General features: G+C 36.7%; 1 protein-coding gene across 1 annotated transcript in view; it reads right to left on the minus strand.

Moving 5' to 3' along the window:
• Positions 1–2,384: 2,384 nt before the first annotated feature.
• The window catches only part of LOC136873913 (uncharacterized), a 210,435-nt gene continuing 192,042 nt past the window's right edge, over positions 2,385–20,777 (minus strand). Inside the window, exon 8 of the mRNA XM_067147250.2 lies at positions 2,385–3,989. Within this exon, the coding sequence (XP_067003351.2) occupies positions 3,548–3,989 (442 nt within the window). The 3' untranslated portion in view covers positions 2,385–3,547. The remainder of the gene's footprint in view (positions 3,990–20,777) is intronic.

Raw genomic sequence — 20,777 nt, forward strand, 5'->3', positions numbered from 1 at the left:
AAATTTGTCATGTATAATGATCAAATGATCTGCATGTTGAAGATACTGTTTTACTATCATGAGAAGGATAACTTAAATTGCATTCGGAAGTATCTCACACAGCATTTTAAAATCTCTCTTTTTTGGTACTCAGTATTTTAGCAGTCATGAATTATGTTTAACTGAATCATGATTACAATTTTATGGTATCAGAGCTGTATTAATCTACACTGACCAGCAAACTACTTCGTAAAATTTAAATTTGAAACAAAGAAACACTAACATACAAAGATTGCTTCTATTTAGGGAGGTTTTGTGAATGTGTGTTCATTACACCTCCACAAGCCATTTTTCAAACTCAAGTGCTCTCATGTTTTAAAAGTTTTTGCGACATACTGGAGCGAAAGCTATTGATGGATTATCAGTATATAATTCTTGTCAGAAGTAACAATTTCTTCAGTCTTTTTTGAGTAAAGATGCCTCTTAGCTGAGAAGATGCAGCGAGAACTATCACGTTAATTGAGATTGACAAAGAATTCATTATACTGTCAATGTGATTGGCGCAACATATGGAAGTGTCTACAGTGCTTCAAGAAGATTCCGTGAACTCTGTACCTATCAGGGATGATGTGCCATGGGAAGTCTACAACTGTCAGGGATGAAAGGTTCCTATTCTTCAGGTCTTGCTGCAAGATTGACACTCTACTGCAGCCCAGGCCAGAAATAGTCAAGAAGCTATTATGTTGCTGTAAGATAAAGACTTCTGGAAGCCAATTCGAGGTCCAGGAGACTTGCCACTGGCGAACAGCTTACTCCTCAGCACTGAGCAAGTGAAATTAGAATTTGCATGTCAATAATGGAACTAGAGTGTGGACCAGTGGTCAGTGGTGCTCTGTACAGATGAGTCGCGATATTGTTTTTGGTCATTTGATGGTAGTGTGTACAGAGAAGAACCAGGCTGTGTTCATACTATAATTCCTCCAAGAGGATGCTGTTTAGATGTGGCTCCATCGTGGTTTAGGGTGGTAGTAGTTCTGAGGCATGAACAGAGCTTATAACTGATGACAGATACATTGAGGAGGTGTCAACAGAATATGTAATCCCCTTTGTTCAATTTGTTTGTGAAAATTTGAGACTATTGCTCATTGTGTCGGAACTCCTTCACGGCATCAGAATATGAACAGTGAACTGACCAGCAAATAGTCCAGACCTCAAACTCATTGAGCACCAATGGTGGATGCACTCCCCACCAGGAAACGATCCAGGACCTTGAGGGTAGCATACCATGGTGCATGGAGTCTGCCATTTTCACCAGGAAAGGAAACTCACAATACCAGCATGACGAAAAGGGTTGTAGCAAGAGAATGTTTAGTTGCAAGACTGAATTAAGGTAAGACGGTATCCCTAATTTCTACTCGGCGAAAATTTAAAAATTTCATAAAATACTGTAAAAAAGCACTTAACCTCTGATGATGAGAATAATGTGCATAGGGCACAGTCAACGAAATGTATTATATAATATAAAAAAACCAAGGTTACAGGTAAATAAATATAACAAACAGTTTCTATAAAAAGTTTGAAGTGATTCACTTTTTGATGGTCAGTGTAGTAATTGCATATGAAACCATAAGATTGTGCCCAAACTAAATCTAGATCATGGCAGCAGTCTCTTCAACTCCCTTAACGATTGAATACTCTATAATGGACAGGAAATTTACTAAGATGATCTGTATGGGAGAGAGAAGAATGGAAAACAATGGTGGTCAGTAAAATTCCATGATTCCATGTTTGTGGTTAATGAGCAGAATACATTTGAAACACTGCAGTGAAAAACAACTTCCATTACTTAACAGCAGCTTAAGTCCACAAAATCAAACAATACATGATTAAATTTCTGCACTCTGGTAGTAGTTAGAAAACTTTCAATGGTCTTGGTTCTAAAAAAATATACAAAAATGACATGAAACACAGAGCTTTAGTTCCATCACACATCACACCATTAATTACATTCTTCTCTGCTTGTCTCATCTTCTCTTTACTGACAATGTGGAATGATCCCTCAGCTTAACAGCCACAACCAGTTATGATTAACAATCTCTATTCATACACATGACAATGCGACTTGAGGTGGGCTGAGAACAGTCATCTACAAAACAGTGATTCAAAAGTATCATCACGAAAGTTGGCAGACTCCTTCATGCCTAAAGGCAATAGACCAGGAACTATTCACAGAAAACTCAAGTAGAATGTTCTTCAGTCAAGGGCACAGATTTATCTAGTTCAATTTAACTCCAATGACAAAGGTAAGGAATTCTTTGCCAGAATTAACTTCGTATTTCACATGTTGCAGCCTTCATGTGCCTTCCATCACACAATCCAATCAGCCCTGAGAATAAGTAGGAATGATGAGACAGGATAAGGCCAAATAATGATGCATAGCAAGTAAAGAGCATAATGTGCTATCACCCAAATTAGCATGAGGAACACCATAAATGGAGCAAATGAGTAACATGGTATGTGATCAAAATATATTCCAAGCTATGATGGCTATCATCAGATAACATCAAATAAAATACATGATTAATAAATACTTAACAATATACTGTATAAGAATACAATTATGAGAACAGGACTTAGTAAAGAAACCTTTCCTAAAAATTAAATATGCATAATCTTACATACCTATCATAAAAGTATTTTTCTTCTGATTATCGTAGTCCGACATTTCACAAAGCTTCCTAAATCTAAATCAGAAAATGTATAGTCCATCTAATACATTCTCTTTTATGTACAAACCTTCCAAACATATACTTAAAAAAGTACTAATAAATACAAGTAAATAATATTCCACCTTGTTAAAACCTATCAAGTCATAAAATAATAAAAACTGCGTGAAATAAATTAATCTTATTAAATAATCAAGGATGCAAATACCAAATTCCCCAAGTAATGAGCAGATCCAAAGATGCGGAAACTATTCAGAGACTTTCCTACAGATGTGGGACACATCCCACTCAACACATATTTCTAGGTTTAAATTTATACGTGTGGTACCTCAACTACAAGACAACCAGTCTTTCAATTTATGTGAATATCTGTGTTACCATAACTTTTATGTAAAAAAAATTCATGAGACATGAAAAAAAAAGGAAAATTGCAAGAATAGATGTTAGCAGAGCATCCTCTCTATCTCAAGAACATCAATTTATTTTTGGCCTAAAAGGCCAAAAGAAGGATTGGTAAGCTATATTTCCTCAAAATAGCATACTTTTCCATTAACGATAACCCTGGGAGGGCCTACTGGTTCCTTGGCCGACAGCACTTCAAAAAATGTGCTTTCAATATTATAGATATTTTGATGAATTTTTAAAATACGTTATTTGCACCCCTGACTTACATGCAATTTGTATATACACAAATCAGACAAAACTGATAATCTTTTCAGCATGGAAAGAAATATTTCAGTGCAATATGTTGTCAGCAGTCAGCCACCTATTACGCGTGGAAGACTGAAGTTTAGTGGTAAATTCGAGCTAGGCTCTTCTACCACCTACCTTGCTATATAAATTTAGTTCCCCACTGCATCCTCCATTCCATTGGCAGCATGCTCACTATCATCAGCATCACTAATCAAATGTTCTGCATTGTTGTTTGTAGCAACTGAAGAAGGTGAAGAATCAACATCGTCATCATCATCGTCATCTTGTTCGTGGTTTGCGATTGGTACCGGTTCTTGCTTCACTATTGTGATGTCGGGATTATTCTCTAGAGCAGCTGTTGCTAATTTTTTGGGTGTTGAAGTGACAGTGTCTTCAAAAAATTCATCAATTGTTTCCTCGCCCCCCTCATCCCCCGAGGATGAGCCACCAGGACGTAACGTTGAAAGGTAGTTGGCTAATGTAGTAACAGTGACATTCAGCATTTCTGCTGCTCGAAAAAGAGTGATCTCTTTCCGCTGAACTTTAGCCAAAACATCAGCAGGACCAGATTCTGACCAAAAATCACGAACTCTGTGAAACAACCAAGATGGCTAGGACAATATTCTTTTTTAAAAGTTAAAAACAAAACAAATTTCACAAAAAATAAGGAAAAAAAAAACCAAACAAAATACTGCAGTAAAGAAGAAAACAAATATTCAAATGAAACAATTCAGAATATGATTTCCCCAAACCTTTCTGGTTTGGCCAAATTAAGAAATAAATCTGCATTTTTACAATTTAAGATGGAAAATTTTAGAAAGAAATCAACTTTCTTCTATTTGAACACTTCAGCACACACAAATTGTAAGCAAGAAGGTAACAAGAAGGAAAATATTTTCCACCATTATGCTATGGTATATGATGCAATATTTGCTCTGACATCTTTTTACCAGAGGTCATGAGTAACTAAAAGAGTGCACAGAGTTAGAACACAGCAAAACAATATAAGTATAGCTGTCTGGACTGTTACTTCGCAAGCATGATTAGCCTCCTCTCCTTTAAAACTGGTACAGGCTCTGTCTGAAATATTAACTAAGCTGAAGCCATTAAATGTATAAAATGAGAACTCTGAATACTATACCTTCACTGCTATGGATAATTTAGCTCCGAGTTCTTTCTTTTCACAGTATGAAATCCATATTAAGAAATTTACGTCAAACTAATCTGGGAACAACCTGACAAATCAGCAAGGTAATTCCGTATCAGGCTTGCCTTTAACTCTCTACTTTACCATCGCATACGAAATCTGTACTGCAACGATCCTCCTCCCCACTTTGAGAACATATATGTCTGCATTGAATTCAACACATCACTCATCCTGGCTCCAAACCACGCAACCATCACTATTCTAGGACATAGTCTGAATAATCAAGACTAGTCTTATACAAAGATACAACAATATTGACCTTATGTGGTCATCTTTTACAGCCTGCTCTGCTTTGCCTTCCAAATGGATAAGCAGTCACACCAACAAAGAACTAAACAATGTAGTCATTACCCCAATGTATGGATAATTTACATAAACACTTTACCAAATTTTACACAATGAAAATTCTTACCACCACATTTTTTTCTTATATCTGCTCATCACTGACTTGATGACCAACTCATGATAGGAATTTGAGACAACTGTATTCAACTGGTGAAGGACATAGGAAGATATTTCTTTGACATGAAAGAATACCCCCTTAAAATCCACACACATTCAATTTTCTGGTCACCATCCTGGTAGTAATATCAACATAGCTCTTTGCTTGACTCCTCCATGCCAACAAAAAATCAGTCAACAACCAAGGGATTATATAATTACAGTAAAACCTCGTTAAGACGTTTCTGGAGGGGAAAGAAAGAGAATGTGTTAAGCGAGAAAACGTACTACTGAATACACCCTATCCAACAGGGATATGTAAACATTTGATATGTTTTCTCCAACATGCATGCATTTTACGCCATGTATGTATGGGGACAGTGAAAAACATTTTCCATTTCTAAAGATGAGACGACCGGGCGAGTAGCTGTGAGCTTGCATCCAGGAGATAGCGAGCTTGAATCCCACTGTCGGCAGCCCTGAAGATGGTCTTCCATGGTTTCCCATTTTCACACCAGGCAAATGCTGGAGCTGTACCTTAATTAATTAAGAGCACGGCTGCTTCCTTCCCACTCCCAGGCCTTACCTATCCCATTGTCGCCACAAGACCTATCTGTGTTGGTGCGACGTAAAGCCACTAGGAAAAAAATAAATAAAAAAAAGACAAGAGCATTAACAGGCGTGAAGAAAAACGAGAGGACATATACGATAACCTTTTCCCACTATGGTAAATAATAACAGTGTATTTAGGTGTGAAAAAAACTGGAAACCTATGCACTGGGGCCCATAAAAGTATCAATGTATTATTGCAGATCACACTCTTTCTATACAAATGTTGGCTGAAGTCTTATATTTCAGACTAGCGGGTTATTAAACATTGTTTTCTGGTCACACTCTTCGACCATGAATTATTAGGAGGTTAAACTCAGCCATGTGCGAGAGAAGTGGAGAGAACACACATAGAGACTAGATTGGCTGTGTAGAAACTTTCGACACAAGCTGCACTGAAGCCTCACAAGGGGGCATGAGGGGTGCGGGCAGCAGGCTAGGTGCCATATTGGGTTCACCCAGCTGATACTAGAAGTTGTTTTGAATCTACGATGTTTTTCATGTATTCTCAGACAAAAATAAAATGGTAAACCACTGTGTAGTTTCGGGGTGTCATTTCTAATACAGTTCTTGAGGAAGTTACCATGCACAGAATATATCTTTGCATAGGTTAAGTAAAATAATCACTTACCGGTACATACTTGGACCTATTGCTGGAATTTATTTGTGAAAATTACGCATTATAAGAAAATTTAATACATTTTTCTAGATTTTCAACTGAAACATCTAGAAGAGATCTTAAAGAAGCCTGGATCAAAGCAGTAAGAAGAGAAGGATGGCAGCCAACGAAGTATTCAGCAGTGCTCCCAGCATTTTCGACCTGAAGATATAGACTTCACCTGACAAGCACATCGATTAAGAGATGGTTCAATTCCATCAGTATCCCCATCATTTCCTGAATACTTACAGTGTGATTCGAAGACCCGTGGTAAGACACCAAAATGTCATGCACCTCTAATCAACACCAAAATGTCATGCACCTCTAATCGACACTAAGCCTACCCCTGAATCAGTTCCAAGTTCCAATAGGAGCTTGCAACTGTGAGGGTTGTACCTTAATTAAAGCTAAGAAGATGTACAATATTATAGGGAAGGATCTTTCCCTATAATATTGTACATCTTCTTATTTCTCTATTCAATACGGAACAATCATGAAGTTTTTAACTTTAAATTAATTAAAACTACCGCGCTTCCTCCACACTCCTAGTCCTTCCCTATCCCATCATCACCATAAGACCTATTTGTGTCGGTGCAACGTAAAGCAATTTGTATATATAAAAAAGCAAAAAAAATAAAAAACTTCTGAATGAAATTTGTCATTATTAAGAGATAATATGGAAAACACCAAACTCATGCCTCAGAAAAGAATGTTGGAACATAAATTAAGCAAGTGTAACAGTGCTTTAATTTATTTAATTTTAATTTTTTTAGCCAACATAAGACTACTTTAGTCAGGTTTATGGAGTTTTCCTTCTTTTTGTCAGCCCAATACCGTTTCATCCTTTCTGAATGTAATTTTCTTTCTGCTTGGAGTCACTCTTCCTATTCTCTGCTTGTTGATTTTTGTCTGTACTCTAGTGTGTTTGTCTTTCAATATCTTGAGTGTATTTATTTTCTATTTTAAATCTACTATTGTAATGTGTAACTCTCTCACGTCTTCTAAGTTCTGTAATCCTTCTTATATTATTCTTACTCATACATAATTTTTCTACTGATTCTATTTCCTGGTGACCGTATTAGATGCCCTAAGAATGACATTTGTTTCTTTTTCATTGGGCTATAAACTGTTTCATTGGAAGCTAGTCTCCAGACTCTGTTTACTCGTTAATTTTTATTTAAACAGGTTCTCACTATTCTCCTTTCTAACTTGAGTACTCTTATCTATTGCAACTGTGTTTGTTGTTTTGATTAATGTTCCACATGCATATGTAATTTGTGGCTGGGTGACTGTTTTGTAGTGTTTCTATTTGGTTGCTATTGAGAGACACTTTTTTAATATGTATTCTTGATAACGTGCTGTGCTGTAACCAGTATATCTATTATATTTTGCCATGCTGGTTTCTCGTTCAGGTTTTATGTGATTATTCCACCTAGTATTTAAATTTTTCTACAATTTTTATTTCATGGTCTCCCAGCTTAATTCTGTTTCCAAGCAGAAGTCGAGTTAGCATCTCTTCTTTTTTTCTTTTTCTTTCTTTTTTTTCCAAATGAAATTTTCAAGCCACATTTTGAGCTATTTCCTGTAGAGATGTTATTTGTTGTTTTGTTTCCTGGATATCATTGGCCAGAAGAGCTAGATCATCAGCAAATCCTAGGCAGTTCAAATGTATGTTATCCTTCTGGGTTCCAATTTTTATATTTTTTGAGTGGTTCTTGTACCATTCCCTCATAACGCACTCTAGTGGACAGTTAAAAAGAAGGGGTGACAATCTGTCACCCTGTTTTAACCAGCTGTTACCAAGAATGGCTCAGAAAGTAATCCTCTTAACTTAATTTCAGAAATTGTATTAGAGTAAGTTCAATCAATCTGATCAGCTTTGGGTGAAATCCGAAATGTCTTAAATTTTTTAATAATGATGGTCTGTCGATGGAGTCGTATGCTTTCTTGAAATCTATAACCGTTATTGAAAGGGTCTTGTTTTGTTTCCTGTACTATGCCATGACTGGCTTCAAAGTTATTATTTGTTCAGAGCAGCTTCTCCGAGGTCTGAAGCCTCCCTGGTATTCACCTCAAGTTGTTCTTTAATCCAATTATACACTATCTTAGAGAAAATCTTATACGTGCAGTCAAGGATGGAAATACTGTACCTCTATAGTTGTCTGAATTTCTTCTTTCACCTTTCTTATGAAATGGATTAATTACAGCTGTTGTCCATTGTTCCGGGAATTTTTCTGATATCCAAATCTTTTGTAACATCATATGGAGGGACGTCTGAGTCGCACTGCTGGTGTATTTCCACATCTCTGTAAAAACCTGGTTTAGCTTTTATCGGGGTATGTGTATCAATTAATAAGAGCTTTTCAGGTTCATCACTGTTTGAGAGCTTGTTAAATGCTTCCGCCATGACTTCTGTTTTTCCTTAATGTGGGGGGGTTGAATTTTTGCAATTGTCTACCAAAGGCTTTGTAATAATCTCTAGAATTGGTTTTGTAATAATTTTCCTCAATACAGTTTATTAAATCGTTTTGACATTATCTCTTAATTGTTCTAATAGTTTGGGTGAATTCTTTTCTGACATTCTTGAGGTTAGTGAAATTTTCTTCTGTTTTGTGGGCTTGACATTTCAACCAAGCTTGATGCCTTTCTTCATGCTTTCTATCACAATCAGAGGTCAACCAGGCATGTCTATCTTCAGCATTCTGTTTAAGAATTGGTATTAGGTCATCTAAATTGTCAGTTATCTTGTAGTTCCTGTTTTTTTTTGCCGATACTGGGCATTCTGGATTAACTGATGAGGGTCGTATATACTTTTCTCTCCAACTCTATTTTGTCTTTTTCTTCTTAATAGAGTAAATTTCATTAAGTAATGATCTGAATCAGTGTCCGTTCATCTTAAAACTTCGACATTGTGGATTTCCTTGTGAAAGAATTTGTCCATACATATGTGGTCTAGCTGCCATTCCCATTTTGTCCAAACAGGATGTTTCCAGGTTAAGTTTGTGTGGTTTTCTTTTAAAATATGTAGATTTGAAGATTAGTCCATGGGTTCTGCAAATTTCTACGAGTCTTTGGCCATTTCTGTTAGTATATTTAAGAGGAGCCCACTTTCCTACTACATCTCGATACTTCTTTTCCTTACCCAGTTGAGCGTTAAAGTCCCGTATAAGGATCTTGATGTTATTCATATTTATTTTATTCATTGTCCAATCAAGGAGATTCCAGAAATTATCAACTTCTTGCAGAGGTTTTGTTATGAAATATTTTTCTTTGGTAGAGGCATGAGCATTTATGATGGTGTGAAGTTAGTTTGTGGTTTGTAAAGTTAGAATTGCAATTCTCGGCGAGATGGCTTTAAAATCAATTACGGAATCTATTATTTTCTAATTTGGGGCAATGTTTCATGACCCTTTGACCTGGCTTCCCATAGTACACCATTAGTCTTGAGATTCAACTAGATCTTCTGTTAAATTTCTCATTTCTTGGAGCCCTACCAGAAGAATATTTTGCCTATGTAATTCATCCATAAGTTTTCAAGCTTTCTGGTGCTTTAATTAATGCTAAGAAAAAATTTAAAAGTGTTGCAACAGTAGTCAGGAGGAAAGATAAAGTGACTGAAAGCAATAAAGAATTCATTGATTCTCTTTTGAACAAGAAACTCTTGTCAGAAAGTGCAGCTGACATTTTAGAAAAATCTTTACCTGCAGGTGCTTGCAGTCTTGTGATGAGAGCCATTGTGAACGAGGGTAATCGAGAGTTATGCAGATTTTCCTGAATTGTGGTCATTTGCATTAACTTTACATTATTGCTCACCCAAAGCATATGAATATGTTAGGTCAACATTCAACAATGCCTTACCACATCCAAGAACAATCCGAGCATGGTTGATTGTGAACCTGGGTTCAGTCAAGAGAGTTTTAATGTAATCGAGTTAAAAAGGTGAAGGATGCAAATTATAGAGGTATTATTCCACAGGCTTCTATTTCAATAGATGATATGAGTTTAAGGGAACGCATAGAGTTTGATGGAGTGAAAGTAATGTGATATGTAGACATGGGGACTGAAACTGATGACAGTTTACAAACAGAAAAAATGGCACATGTTATGTATATTTCCATTAATATGTCTTGGAAAATTCCATGTGGCTATTTCTTTTTTTTTTGATAGCACCATGGGTACTAAAAGAGCCAATATTAGACATGCAGTTGAAAAACTGAATGATTTAGGTGTAAATATTGTTGCTGTGGCATTTGCTGGGGCTCCTAGTAATATGGCAATGGCAAATGCACTGGGAGCAAATTTAAGAGATCCATATAATCTTGAAGTTACCTTTCCTAACCCTTGTAATAATCAGGAAGAAATAGAAGTTATTTTTGATGCTTGTCACATCTAGCAAATAAGTTAATAGTAAACATGTGAATTGACAACAACAAAAAATGAACGTTAGGCTAGCTGCTCAAACATTTTCATAAATCTGTTAGCAAAACTATCGAATATTGTACAAAGGAACTAAAACGTGACCAATATGAGGGCTGTGAAGAACCTGTAGATTCACAGTGTTCACTGATATTGCATTTGTTATTTTAAATTCATCCAGTTGTTTTGGTAAGGTACCTTATTACTTACAAACTTAGCTAAGACCATCTTGATTTACTTTTTGATTTGATAAGACAGCGAGGAGGATGGAATAACAATCCTAATTATCGTCAATTCAAGTCTGCATTCAAAAAGACTGAAACAGTGTTTAAAAGACTTGTAGTCAGGAATGAAATAAAAGAAGGGCACTGGCAGTTGTTTACACCAGAGTGATATTAATATGTTGCATGTAAGTAGTACACCCAGTACTAGGAGCCACCAATTGATTGAGTCAGATGTGTCAACACCAGTTAAATCACTAATTATTAATGATGATCATGACCACATCCCTTCCTTGCTTTGTCTGTCACTATATGCAGATAATGTAATAGAATATGTTGCTGGCTGTGTAGCAAAAATGGCACTAAAATTCCTAGATTGTGAACAATTTAAGAAGGCATTCATTTCTGCTAATTTAAGACGAAGAGACAACATATCGCGAAAGGTTATTCAGGGAGTACAGGTCACCAAATTTAAACCTTGACTCCAAAGAAATATCTAAACTTTAATAGCAACTCAAGCCATGGAGCTTAGTTTATTTCTGCCACTGAATGGATATGTATTACACTTAGATCCATTTGATACGCATATAAATAACACTGTTAAGATTTTGTTCAGCAAGTATCTAAAAATTCGCATCCACCATTGTGTATATGAATAGAACACATCTAAAACTGCGCACAGATCAGTATATAATAGATTGGCAGTATTTAAATATCTGTGAAGTGTGTGGATCTTTCAACTGTCCATTAAGAGCCTATGAAGACATGTTATGCATAATTATTGTATACTATTGTACAGTAGAAGTTAAAACAAATAGATTCTGAGTGAATTTCTCTTCTGTTGCTATGCCCACTTCCCCTCTGGTCGAAACTGACTTGGGTGTCTCACTAAGTTTACAAAAGGAGTATTTTATTACACCACCTATTCAATACAATTAATTCCACAGTTTTATGTGATTAAATGAACATAGAAATTACTAGACTTAAAGGGACATGTTTCGCCCTTCTTTTAATGGGTCTAAAAATACCTGGCCAGAAAGAAAGCAAACGAGTTAAAAATTGTCCTAGTGTATTGAGTAAAGAAAAATAATTGTATGATGACTAGTGCCGGTAGATATTACTCAATGCAATACTTGCTCAATACAATAAGACAATTTTTAACCCGTTCGCCTTCTTTCTGGCCATGTATATTTATCCCTTATGTTTTTCTTAAAATAAAACAGAATTCTGCCTCAATATTTGCGTTTTATCATACCGTTCTTATCTACTGAAGCCTTGGGTTTGATAATCTGATCCCCAAGTGATGCTTACTGTTCAAGCTTTTTACGAAGAGGATCCACCTCACAAAATACTTTTCTTTTTGATGAACATTTTTAAGAAGGTCCGCGCATCTTTATGCAGTTCATCAGCAGCATCATCCTAAAGCATCTCCAGTTTCCCGGGTGTGGTATATGAGCCTCCTCCATCTCATCCTGTCCTTGTACCATTCTTCCTCCACCAACCTGTCCCAATCATGACCTCTCAGCAGTACATCGTTCTTAACTAAATCTATCCATTTCCTTCGTGGCCTTCCCACGGGTTGTCTTACTTCTACTTTTCTGTCAAATTCCTTCCTTGCAGTTCTGTTTACTGGCATCCTCTTCATGTGACCAAACCACTTCAGTCTTGATATCTGAATCTTATTGAGGAGAGAATCATCTATTCCTACTTCTCTAATTTTGTCATTCCTAATCTTGTCTTTCCTGGTTTTCTGGATCATAGTGCGAAGGAATTTCATTTCAGCTGCCTGAAGTTTGGAATTATCTCTATTGGTCAGTGCTGTGGTTTCGAGACTGTAAGAATTGCTGTATAATAGGACTTGTACAATGTCATTTTTGTTTTCATGGGTATTTGCTCATCCCACAGCAGGTGTCTTACCTGGTGGTAAAATTGTGTTGCCTTATTGATTCGATTGATCACCTCATGTTTTGCTAGGTTGTCATTTGATATAACGCTACCCAAGTATTTGAAAACTGGAACGCTGTCCAGTTGGGCTTCACTTAACATGACTATTGGTTCTGCTCCTTCCCCATACACTTTCCTCACCACCGTCTTGGTCTTGCTGATGTTTAAACCATATTTCTTAAACTCCTCCTTCCAGCTTTGCATTCTCTCTCCCAATTCCTCTTCTGAGTCACTCCAGATTGCAACATCATCTGCAAATGTGAAGGCTTTGATATCTCCATGTTCTTTCCTTTTCATGTATTTCATTACTACATCCATTAGAATAATAAATAGAAGTGGTGACAATGAGCTGCCCTGCTGCACTCCTCTCTTTGTTTCAAACCAGTCCGACAAACCACATCCTACTTGAATACAGCTTCTGTTCCCATTATACAACATTTTCACTTTGTCTATGAGGCTGTCTCGCACTTGAAGTTCTTTCATGCATTGCCAAATTCTTTCCCTTGTTACACTGTCGTATGCTTTCTCAATGTCCAAAAATATTAGAAATAGAGGCTTGTTCTTCTCCCAGTATTTTTCCATTAGCATCCTAATTGCAAATATAAGGTCTGTAGTTGACCTTCCTGGTCTGAAACCATACTGTTCTTCTTCCAAAATTGGTTCAACAATATCTCTGATTCTGGTCTCTATTATTTTTTCCAATATTTTCAGGACATGAGACAGTAGTGTGATACCACGGTAATTAGTACACTTTCGTCGGCTTCCTTTCTTGAATAGAGGTACAATGATACCCATCTTCCAGTCCTCAGGAATAGTATTTTCCTCCCATATCTTGTTGAGCAGTCTGTAGAGCCATTGGATTCCTGGAATTCCCGCTGCTTTCAGCATATCTGCACTTAGTTCATCTATGCCCACTGCCCTTCCTTTCTTCATGCTCGAGAGCATTTTCAACCTCAAGCCATGTAATTGGTGGTTCAGTTGTGGTGCCTCAACTTGGCTCTCCTCTATCTGTTGTTATATCTTCTGTATCTCCATTCAGCAGCTTTTCGAAATAGATCTCGAGTTCTTGTTTAATTTCTCCCTCTTCTTGTGCCAGAGTTCCATCATCACCTTCTATTGCAGTTCATGTCCGGGGAAAACACTGGCCAGTCCATTCTGCAGATCCCGCATCCCTCCAGGTATCCACTCACTGAAGCTGTACAATGTGGACAAGTGTTATCATAAACCCATCTCCTACAGTCTCTGCAAAACCACTTACTATGGGTAAAAGAATGTTACGTTCGTTTACTGCGGCTGTCATGTTTTCTTGAACTAGTGGCATATGGTGGCCGAACACGATACCTGCCAAAAATAGTGCTGGACTGCCAAGCTGTTGGTGACGTTCTACTGAGGACTATTCATTGTAGTGTTCCCCTCTTGCCTTCCAGGTGTGCAGAGAGTTGTCATCAAGGTCGAAACCAATTTGCACTTCATCAGTGAACAATGTTCTGGACCACTGATCTTGTATCCAAATCTGACATGCTGTACCTCACTAAATCTGAGCCACCCCATGACGATGACATGGGGAAGTCCTCAGGGGTTTTCTTGAATACAGTTCCCCATCATGGAGTCTACTGCACACAGTTCGGGTACTTTCAGTAACTTCTGTGGTATCTCAAAGCTCGTGGTGCATAGTAGTTCTTGTGTGTGAAGGATTTCTACAAGCCAATATGTGTACATACCGATCTTTGCTAAGGTTTTATGTGGATGGGGCCCATGTGATCTCGATTTGCTATTGAACAGGTGTCTAGGAACTTTTTCCACAACCTGGTGACAACACTGATTCATGTGAACAATGTTGGCAAAGTCATCTTGTCTCATATTCTGTTCCGTGAGTGACTATTTTGATGTGATCTGCTACAGACAACATGGTGAGGCATTTCAGTGCACAGTGCATAGAAGTGAGGCACACTGACAAGCTTGCTTGGATGCCATTGCAACTCTAGTGTACTGAATTTGTTTACCAGTTTCAAGTCTAATGCCCGTAGCTATGAGGAAGGCAGGGTTGCCATGTTTTAAACAACATACATACTATCTAAACATAAATGAAACAAATATTAAACATTGGTGAGTAAACTGCAAAAATCTTTAACTTTTTTTGAAGAGTATATTAAATTCCTAGGTCCTCTTGTTAAAGAAAAAAAAAAGGAGTCCAAATATTTTGCAGAAGAAGTACAGTCTCAGCACGATAAATATCAAACGGCTTCAATCTAAAAATAATGCTAAGTAACACTACAAAACTGGGAATCTTAAGGGTATGTCAAAACAAATAAATCCATATCAAAAATTAGAAATTACTAAGTAATATTACCCTGCAGGTCATCAAGAGTCAAACGATTGTCTTACCTCATCATGTATGATAGATGGTGCTTAAAAATTAGGAAAAATAGTCATTTTAATTTTCTATTCTTTGAAGAGCTTGAATATGTCAACATATATTATAACCTTTACGTAACATCTGCTTAAAATGGAAGTGATCCAAACCCTTCACGATTTCTACACTGAAGTGAAAAGGTGTAACAGGCTCGCTATTTAAAACCACAGCTCCGCAAGCGACAATTGCATAGATTTCTATAGGAACACCTTTCCACGGTGAAGATGTCTTCTACAACAAAGTGCAAATTCAATTACTTGTAAGGTCATATCCTGGAATCACTGACTTTTATCCTACAGAAGCAAACCAACCAGTTTAACTTTTTGTTCAGAAACTTCTATTTTTTTTAACTGTCAAAATGACTTTAAAAAAAAAATACAATCATGTTCAATTACCATTATTTCATCAACCATATGTCACCATTGCTGGCAGTAGAATATTCCAATTGCAATAACTTAGACTCCACACCTGAACAAAGTTCGCAATGTTAACATAAGTGATTAATCTACAATTTCTGAAGTAATGGACACTACTTCACTATCTTAAAGCAATTCTATGTAACACAGTGAACAGTGGAAATTCCTACAGGATGTTACTGCAATCACATTCTTACTTTTGGGATTGACATACAAATTTGAAGAATATGGAATGAGAAAACAGAGGTTATGGCACAAAACCTTTCAAAAAAAAAAAGTTTAGTCTCTTTAAAACATAGCTGTTATGATCAGTTCACAGAACATATGTTCAGTTAATACAATGCGTAAGGGCCCTCAGGAAACCAGACTACCTGGCTGAGCATCTTAGACAGATCCCAAGTTACCTCATGTTAGCTGAAGACTGAAATTTGATGCCGTCTTTTGGACTATACCAGAGCTATTTCGAGATCATTGGTGATAGAACTCTGTTGTGGATAGTTTTGCACAGTAGATAACCTAATTTTTTAAATTATTATTCTTAATTTCATAGCTTTGTTTGGATTTCCTGACAGAATTTTTACAAAGTTTAAAAGACCCATGCAGTCAGCAATATGACAGTACCCAGGCAACAGGCATGTTTAGACAGCCGTGACTGATGTGTTGATATAGGTTCAGAATGCGATTATTAAGGCTCGGATGTTTAGGAAAAGTCATATTTTTTTCTTTGTCTCTATTTTCTTGCATGATTGGATTTTGGTGCAAATCAGGTGATTATCGTCACAATTAAGTTATTTTTATTTGTCATACAAATGCATATTTTGGCTATTTTTTGTCAAAAGGTCATATTTTGAGCTATTTTCATAGAAACGTCATATTTCAGCGGTCTGACGACAGCTGTAGCTGTGCAAAATTACCTTCAACTTACCAAATACAAACTAGTATTCACAAAACTGTTTCTCGGTATCATGTCTGCAGCTAACACAAGTGGAATACTCTGCCTCTTCTATCGAGGTTGAGCAGGAATTGTTTTCTAACAGTTTGTCCAGAGTTTGACATACATTAAGTCTAATTTTGGAATTACATCGAGTGCAATTTCTCGTTTAGAAGCTGCTAGCTTAGAAATTACTGCACGTATTGAAATTGTGAGAAATGCTTTCAGTACATCAGTCATATGGAATAGTTGGCGACAGTGTAAAATGGAAACTTTTTTTTTCTAGTTTTACGTCGCACCGACACAGATAGGTCTTACGGCGACGATAGGACAGGAAAGGCCTAAGAGTGGGAAGGAAGCGGCCGTGGCCTTAACCCTTTGGCACTCAGCCTATATGCAGGTGTTTGCTCGAAGACACTCAGACCAATTTCTGTGATTTTCCAAAGCAAATTACAAAAATTCAACACGTAAAGAGTTTAACACACATTAAAATAAAATTAATCACACTAATACAGGAAACTTTGAGCATTTCAGAAATGAATATACCTTGGACGTATTGTTATTGGTTAAGCCGAAAATAATTATTAAATTTCGAAAATAATTTTTTAAAAATAAATTATTGTTTTCAATGACAGAAAAATTAGACATTGTTGCATCTTCCTTCTTTACTCTTAGACGTGGATGAAAGAACATTTAAATCTGAATAATTTGATATCAATATGATGTGTGTGCTGCAATTCACTCACGAAGCATTGCACAAAGTTATTCAGGGTACATGTAACGGTCATCGATGTCAGGGCCTCGCGGTCCGATGCACGGTGAGCAGTTACGACCGTGTCACTTCCCACATAACGGGAATCACTTTCGGCAAAAGAAGGTCATTATTACTATCTAAATCATCTGAAAATTCGTGGATATCGGCATCATTCGGCCTTGAATATGGCCTAGCCATTACTATAAAAAGATGACGCAAGCACGTGCAACAACGGAGTTATGAAAAGGAGTAAAATTGTAGTTTACGAAGTGCATCGAACACACGATATACCAAAGAAACGATATAAACTATAAACAAAACTCATAGCAAGATCAACTTGTTGTATTCTTAAGCCAATCAAAACAGATCCACGCAATAACAACTTCAAATAACCACAACATAAATATTCACGGTCAACAGATTTTATTTGTCGAAAATAAAAATATTTTGTAGGGCTGGTGGATATATCTGTTGAGTTAAACGCAAATTCAACGCTTTAATCTACCGTCACGATCAACTGTTACGATTTAACAGCTACGCAAATGACCAAAATCCGTAAATAAGGCAGAGCCGATGTATCGGCGCCGTGAGCGTTTTCGCCATAACCTCTCGCGCCGATAGATCGGCGCGCTGAGTGCGAAAGGGTTAATTAAGGTACAGCCCCAGCATTTGCCTGGTGTGAAAATGGGAAACCACGGAAAACCATTTTCAGGGCTGCCGATAGTGGGGTTCGAACCTACTATCTCCCGAATACTGGATACTGGCCGCACTTAAACAACTGCAGCTATCGAGCTCGGTAAAATGGAAACTTTAAAAACGTGCTTAATCGAAATGACACCCTTCGCTGTGTGTGCAAGATAAATGATGTTCTTAATCAGTACATTTCAAGACGAGTGCATACTCGACAGTAGTGATTTAACATTATTTAAATATGCACTAATATCTTGTGTCGTAGAAAGGAGGTTCTCTTCTTACAATAATGTGTTAAGTGATAATCGGAGGTCTTTCGTGCCTTATGCTTTGAATATGAATTTTGTCATACACTCAATTCCATCCACGGAGAAGAATGAAAATGGTATGCGAGTTTGCACTATATGCCCTGCCATCCTATCATAATGTATTTAAAGACACCTACTTAATTCATTTCGTGGTGCTCCATTTAAACGTTAACACATTTGAGTAATATTAATGAAATCTGGACTTAAACGTTCCAAAATATTTAAAAATAGATTGATTTCTAGTTTTTTTGGTATTTCAAACCACCAACGTAGGGTGCAAACATGTCTTGACTTTTAAAATATTGTGTGATCTGATAATCTTAGCGAACTTGTAACTCTATAGGTATGTATTCACAAATGCTTGATAAGTGAATGAAGGACAATACACTGTGAATAATTGCTAAACGTGTATACTCAGATTTTTTTTGCTAGTGGCTTTACGTCGCACCAATACAGATAGGTCTTACGGCGACTCAGAAAATTAATATGAAAGTAAGAATAAAGAATTTAGTTAACAAATATGTATCAAAGGAATTGCCATTTCGATTGATAATTTATTTTAAAATGACCATATATAGATTAATCATTTTCGGGTCATATTTTGTCATTTTACATCATATTTCATCACTTTTGAGGTCATATTTGCTTGCTTATTTGGGCTATTTTTAGGTCTTAAACACCCGAGCCCTAGTGATTCTTCAAGGGAAGAGGAACTAGATAACAGATTCTAAATATAGGTCAGTTGGTTGAAAAGGCACATGAATTCAACATTCCTTTGTTTCTGTGCTTCATTGACTACCAAAAGGCCTTCAATTTTGTTTTGTGGCCTAAGTTGTGGTGTGTTCTAGAGGAAATGGGAATGCCATCTCATCTCATTTCACTTATAAAAGGCTTATACGATAACTTGGCCAAAGTCAGAGTTGATGGTGATCTATCATCAAGTTTCAAAGTCTCCAAAGGTGTGAGACAAGGATGCATCTTTTCACCTCAATTGTTTAACATCTATGGTGAATATATCATGAGGCATGCCCTCGACAGTTGGGAAGGAGGATTTTCGATTGGTGGAAAGAGAATTAATAACCTCCATTTTGCAGACGACACCACACGTGTACAGGAGCTTGTCGAGATAATGGATCGTGTACAACAGGAAAGTCACAAACTTGGCATGGAAATTAATTGAAACAAGACAAAACTAATGATTGTCAACAAAGGTGCAGAAATTCAGCTGCCACAGCACCTTAACAATCTTCAAAGAGTCTGTCAGTTTCCTTATCTTGGTTCAATAATCAAGGATAAAAGTAGCTACGAAAAAGAAATCAAACGTCGCATCATTCTAAGACGTACAGCTATGGCAAAATTAAAGAAGATCTGGCAAAATAGAGCAATATCTATGAATACGAAAAAAAGATTAGTCCATTCGCTTGTGTTCTCGATCTTCCTGTATGGATGCGAAACTTGAACCATAAAAGCTTAAGACAGGAACCGAATCAACGCCTTTGAAATGTGGTGTTGGAGAAGGATGTTGTGAATACCGTGGACAGCCATTCTGTCATCCGGGAAATTGGAATACAAGGAAGTTTATGCCAAGTTGTGTACCAGAGAATCCTGCAATTCTTTGGTCACATTATGACAAGAGAGGATGACAACCTGAAAAAATTAATTGACCAAGGAAAAGTTTCTGGCACAAGGACACGAGGACAGGTTGCAAAAAGATGGGTTGATCAAGTAAGAGAGATCATGAATTTACCAAGGAGAATTACTATCCGGAAAACACAAGTACGTACAGAATGGTATCAGCTTATAAAAGAAACAACAAAGTCCTTGGGTCACGATAGTCATGAGTGGAACGACTGGAGAGAGAGAGGAAAGATCTAGCAGAAGTGTTTCATGTGACGAGGAGGATACAGCCTCATCTTCAGAATGTGGAACTGTCACGGTAAAGAAACAAACTATAATTGTGTTACAAGTGTAAATAATTTGTTTTCTGTTATCAATATTAGTGCACCTTACCGACATGGAAAAAAGTATAAACACCTGAGTTTATATGTTTATAAAAAGTTTATCCCTTGTTCCACATAAAAACAAGCTAAACCAAAATGTAATTTATTTTATTCTACGTTTAATTACGCGTAGTATAAAGTTTTATTGTACCCAGTTAAAATTTTAACGCAGGTTGAACGAAAAAGTGTCTGTATTTTTTCCATTTCCAATGGAGAGCTCACTTTGAAAATTCACAACTTTAAAAGTATTGATCTGATCGTTACCAAATTTGAATACATCTTGAAGCAACTTATTGCTGATCTGAATATCAAGTTTTTATTTTAAATCTGATATTTGTGAAAACAGTTGTTGTAAATTTTGTGAAACATTT

Source organism: Anabrus simplex, chromosome 5 (assembly GCF_040414725.1).
Source record: "Anabrus simplex isolate iqAnaSimp1 chromosome 5, ASM4041472v1, whole genome shotgun sequence".
NCBI lineage: Eukaryota > Metazoa > Arthropoda > Insecta > Orthoptera > Tettigoniidae > Anabrus > Anabrus simplex.